Source organism: Nicotiana sylvestris, chromosome 6, assembly GCF_000393655.2.
Source record: "Nicotiana sylvestris chromosome 6, ASM39365v2, whole genome shotgun sequence".
NCBI classification, from domain to species: Eukaryota; Viridiplantae; Streptophyta; class Magnoliopsida; order Solanales; family Solanaceae; genus Nicotiana; species Nicotiana sylvestris.
This window is the reverse complement of record NC_091062.1, coordinates 122,902,513-122,908,122: the sequence shown is the minus strand read 5'-3', so window position 1 is coordinate 122,908,122 and position 5,610 is coordinate 122,902,513. Positions and strand designations below refer to the sequence as shown.

Genomic DNA, 5,610 nt, shown 5'->3' with positions numbered 1-5,610 from the left:
GCAAAATCGCTCATCCTCATATTGGGTGACCTTAATGCACTCAACTAATGAAGACTTAGCTTGAGCATAAGCCAACAATGCCTCTAACTTTCCGACACTAAATCTAATACCTGTATCTTCTAGTCTCTGAATATCTTTGGCAAAAACTCTCTTTGCAGGAGCTATATGTGCCAAAATCCCATAGATTTTCTGCTCAATGCATCAGCCACCACATTGGCTTTTCTAGGATGATACAAAATAGAACAATCATAGTCTTTGAGTAGTTCCATTCACCGACGATGCCGAAGATTCAGATCTCTTTGCTGAATGATATACTTCAAACTTTTATGGTCAGTGTAAATCTCACAAGTTTTGCCGTATAGATAGTGCCTCCAAATTTTTAGAGCAAATACAACTGCAGCCATATCCAAATCATGTGTGAGATTGTTTTGCTTGTGCTTTTTCAATTGTCTCGAAGCATAATCTATAACGCGACCATTTTTCATGAGAACACATCCTAAACCCACCCTCGAGGCATCACAGAATACCGTAAATCCTCCAGAACCTGATTGTAAGGCTAATATTAGTGCAGTTGTCAGACACGTTTTGAGTTTCTGAAAGCTCTGCTCACATTCTGCCGTCCACTAAAACATTGCATTTTTTTGTGTTATCTTAGTCAGTGGCGTTGCTATTCTGGAGAAATCCTGTATAAACGCCTGTAATAGCTTACTAAGCCTAAAAAGCTATGAATCTCTATAGGAGAAATAGGCTTTGGCCATTTCTGCACAGCTTCTGTCTTCTTAGGATCTACCATAATTCCATATTTGGATACAACATGCCCTAGAAATGCGACCGAGTCTAGCAAGAATTCACACTTCGAGAACTTAGCATAAACTCAATGTTCTCGCAATGTCTGCAACACTGTCCTGAGATGATCCTCGTGTTCTCCTTGGCTAGGAGAATATATCAGGATATCATCAATAAATACTATTACAAATCTATCCAGAAACGGCTTAAACACCCTATTCATTAAATCTGTGAATGCTGCTGGAGCATTAGTCAGTCCGAAAAGCATCACAAGAAACTCATAGTGCCCATATCGAGTTCTGTAAGCAGTCTTAGAAATATCTTTATCTTTGATTCTAAGTTGATGATAACCAGAACGGAAGTCAATCTTTGAAAAGTGGGCAGATCCTTATAACTGATCAAACATGTCGTCTATACGAGGCGAAAGATATTTATTGCGTATTGTTATCTTGTTCAACTTCATATAATCAATGCACATTCTCAGGGATCCGTCTTTCTTCTTTATGAACAGTACTGTTGCACCCCATGCCGATACACTATGTCTAATAAAACCCTTATCTAACAAATCCTATAACTATTGCTTTAGCTCCCTTAACTCTATTGGTGCCATTCGATATGGGGGCATCGATATGGGTTGTGTGTAAGGAAGCAAATCAATACCAAAGTTTATTTCTCGTACTGGAGAAAATCCTGGTAAATCCTTAGGAAATACATTAGAAAATTCTTGCACTACAGGTACACTTTCTATACTAACTATTTCCTTTCTTGTGTTATTTACAATAGCTAAGAGACCCAAGCAATCTTTCTTCAGATATCGTTGAGATTTCATAACAGATATAACTTGGCAAATATCTGGAACCTGACTCCCTCTTAGATTAAAATTGGGTTCATTTGGTATCTCAAACTTAACTATCTTTGCATGACAATCGACTATAGCATAGCAAGAAGATAACCAATCCATTCCTATCAGCATGTCAAAGTCAATCATATCAAGTACAATAAGGTCAGCTAGAGTATCTCTACCCTTAACCCGAATCTGACAAGCACGATACACGTATTTAGCTAATAGAAACTCTCCAATAGGAGTAGCAACTAGAAAAGGATCATTCAATAGCTGAGGCTGTCTACTAAACCTCAAAGCAAAGTACGAGGACACATAGGAGTGAGTAGATCCCGGATCAATCAACGCAAGTGCATCAAATAAACAGACAGAAAGAATACCTGTAACCACAACATTCGAGGCCTGAGCATCCTGTCTAGTAAATGCAAAAACTCTTGCCTGACCTCTACCAGCATTCCCTTGTCCTTGATTCACAGTAGCACAGTCTCCAACACCTCGACCTCTATTTCCTGTACCTGTAGCACCTAAAGTATTACGAGTAGTCCGAGTCGGTGCAGCTGACTAAATAGAAGCCTGGTTGAAATTTCTCGGAGGCTGAGGGCAATCCCTCAAGTGATGTCCCAACTGGCCACACCGAAAGCACTCTCCAGTTAGAACATGACACTAGCCCAAATGTGTTCTACCACAGGTCTAGTAGATGGAATAGTGGCATATATCTGCCTAGAATTACGATGTCCAGATGCTGACGGGCCCCTAGTACCCTATCTATAATTTGGTCTGTATGTGGATTTTGAAGACACGTGTGTCCCTGTCTGAGAACCCTATTGTTGTTGTCCCTGATTTCTTGCTCTTCGATTTTTACTAAAACTGCCACTGAAAGACCCTCCTGTCTTGGCCTTCTTACGTAAATCACTAGCAGCACGCTCATCACGTCCCTTGTTTTCAATCTTTGTAGCAAGATTGACTACATCAAAGTAGGATAAAGTCTTCATCTGTGGGACTATTGTAGTGTATAGACGACCAACCAATCCATCAACAAACCTCTGAACTCGAGCTTCTTCGGTAGGCACTAAGTAAGGAGCATATATAGCCAGCTTACAAAACTTAGTGTTATATGTTGATACATCCATATCTAGAGTCTGAACCAATCTCTCAAAGTCTCTAGCATATTTTTGCATCAGGCTGTCTGAAAGAAAATGATTCTTGAACAACTTAGTGAACTCGTCCCATGTCAGTGGTGCTGCTCCTGCTGGCCTTCCTAGCAATACAATTTCATACCATGTGTTATCCATATCCTCTAGTTTGTATGCTGCGAGTTCCATGGCTCTCTCACTAGAATACCCTAGAGCACGTAATGCCTTGAGTGTCCCATCCAAGAAACTTTGAGGATCTGCTGAATTATCGGAACCTGTGAATTTTGGTGATTTCAATTTCAGGAACTCTTGTAGGGATACTTCCTTATTCCCGAAAGTCTGAGTCTGTGCAAGTGCTTGTGTTTGTAAAGTAGCCTGAGGAGCTAAAGTTCCACCCTAAGCAGGCACCAATGCCTCTAACACATTCAATAACCTTGTCACAGCGTTTGCAGGTAAGGCAACAATAGGTACAACAGTTGACACTGGTGGTGGATCGTCTTGGCCTCCCTGTCCTTGCACTTTATCTGGCATAGCAGCTTGGGGTTAACTCATGTTCCCAACTTTAGCTTGAGGAGCACTCTGTCTTCTAGTTTGTTGGGGTTAACTCATGTTCCCAACTTTAGCTTGAGGAGCACTCTGTCTTCTAGTTTGATGAACCCCAACTTGACCGCCACCCTGGATAGTACCATGTCCAGCAGATGAGGGTGTGCGTGTCCTAGCCATCTGCGAAAGAAATACTCCCAAGTCAATCTCAAGTTATCTCAACACACGATCAAAGAATGAAAAAAAGGTAAAACATTCCTAGATGTTCAGTAGCCTCAAGATCATAAGTATGGATGCCTACATACCCATGAACAAGACTCTACTAAACATTGCTCTACGACTCGGGACTTTAAGCCTAAGCTCTGATACCAACTTTGTCATGACCCAATTTAGGATCATGACCGACACTTAGGAGCAAGTGCCCCCAAGTAAGCCTCATCGGTATTTTAGATAAAATCGGGCAGAGTTTCCCCTATTTTTGGACTATCCCAAAAATTTCCCTGTCTCAAATCAACAACCAAACATCCTAATATCATACCAAATAATCGACAACTTATAAATCAACCAAAACAAGTCTCCACCATTACTAATCAACTTACTAACAACCAGAAATACTAATTTATCTCCAACTTTGATAATAAAGAATGATACTCAACATAAGACTATAATAACAAAATAATACTCATAAAACAAATCTTTTGACTATGGAGCGACTCTAAGAGTTCAAAGAAAAGAGTATAACAATAACAAAATCTCCGCCCATAAGAACAAGTGCAAGGCTCACCAAGAACTATCAACCCGTGCGCTCTATTAACGAAATCCTTGTTCGCGTCAACTGTTCTCTCTGTAAAAAAATTAGTGGGGAGTGAGTCTCTAGCTCAGTGAGTAATAACACTCAACCACAACCATTTTATTGGGGACAAGTTAGAAAATATGCTAGTATCTCAAACAGAAAATAACATCAAAATGCCCTTTCAGAACAATAAATAATTTTCAGTCTCATCATGTGTATGCGGTGAAATCAGGGGAATCTATTTCCCGCCATTATGGTATATTCGGAATATCATGTAAGCATCTCGAGGCTATGGGACCATGATAGAGCTCCCTATCTCGAGGATCATCCGCGGCCCTGCAGAGGCTCCGAGGTTAAGGGATCTGTCCGTGACCCAGCAAAGGTTACAAAGATGGGGGACTCACGAGGCAAGCAGCTAGAGTCAATAGGCACTAATACCATGTCTAGCCGTCCCATCCCCGCATCTTTACATTTAATACACCCTGTACTATATGGTATTCCCCTCCTATATAAGGGGAATCCATGCCACTTTGTAAGGGGCTGATGTTACTCTATTTCTCCACAAGTGCAATAATATCTTTCTCTCTCTTCTTTATAACTTGTTTTTCTCACTGTCTCGAGGCCGCTTTAATATCTATCGCCCTCTTACTTGTTCTTCATTATATTGCTCAATATCGGTCATAAAGAGCCTTGCTTAATTGTATCCTTAATTGTTATCCCATTACCGGCTGCCTCCGATAGCTCAAGCCCGACCCGATCCTCGACCCCAAGGTCCTCTCCGGCCGGTCCTGCATCCGGGCAACATGCCCCTTCATTTTGATTACTGCCTCATTTTAGCTTGCATTTCATCGTTAAACTCCACGTTCTTAGCTTCAATTGCTCTAACAACTAGCTTGAGAATAGATCACGCATTTTTAGAGTCCCATTTACAAATTTAATTGTCGTTACCATTTTCACGGTAAATAGTTTGGCACCCACCGTGGCGCTAAAAATAATAGTGATTATTTTCTTGCTGGTTTCATTGCACAAATACACATTATCTTTCACACTTTTTCTTGTCCAAGATCCTTTGATTTCAGGTCAAAATGTCTGGCTCGGTAAATGGAGTTGAGAACGACAACCTCGAAAATCACGAGAAAAATGGCATGGCTGTCCCGGCCGCTGGAGCGGCTCTACAGAATCCTGATATCGCGCTCGGACCAATCCTAACGAACGCAGATTTGCAAGACGCATAACAAGTCGATGAAACTTCTCACACCAATAGGAACATACGGCACGACGACCAATAGGAAGCTCAAAAAACCCCGGCCCGGGAAGAGAAGGAAGTTATTCTTCATGATATTTTTGAAATGTTGTAGGCACAACAATTGGCCATTGCTCAGTTGCAAAACCACCCAAGAACCCCCAGCACAGCAGCACCAGAGACAGCTCCCCCCGCCGAGGAAGTACTCGAAAAGTCAAGCAACAACGGGTCAATGGCTGACCCCGCCATAGTAAAGATGCTCGAGGACCTC

The 5,610-nt window shown here is 41.5% G+C and overlaps 1 protein-coding gene across 1 annotated transcript; it reads right to left on the bottom strand.

Moving 5' to 3' along the window:
• Positions 1–874: 874 nt before the first annotated feature.
• Positions 875–3,291, bottom strand: LOC138871221 (uncharacterized). The gene is made up of 4 exons (XM_070149090.1): positions 3,202–3,291; positions 2,532–3,156; positions 1,466–2,151; positions 875–1,153 (listed from the first exon to the last, which is right to left on the bottom strand). Exons 1-4 carry the CDS (start codon positions 3,289–3,291, stop codon positions 875–877), a joined length of 1,680 nt encoding a protein of 559 aa, XP_070005191.1.
• Positions 3,292–5,610: the final 2,319 nt, after the last annotated feature.

Coding starts and splice junctions, on each gene's coding strand:
- LOC138871221 (XM_070149090.1), bottom strand. CDS start 3,291: ATGCCAGATAAAGTGCAAGGACAGGGAGGCCAAGACGATCCACCACCA. Junction 3,157..3,201: donor TTGCCTTACCTGCAAACGCT/GTGACAAGGTTA, acceptor GTGCCTGCTTAG/GGTGGAACTTTAGCTCCTCA. Junction 1,154..1,465: donor ATTTACCAGGATTTTCTCCA/GTACGAGAAATA, acceptor CACTTTTCAAAG/ATTGACTTCCGTTCTGGTTA.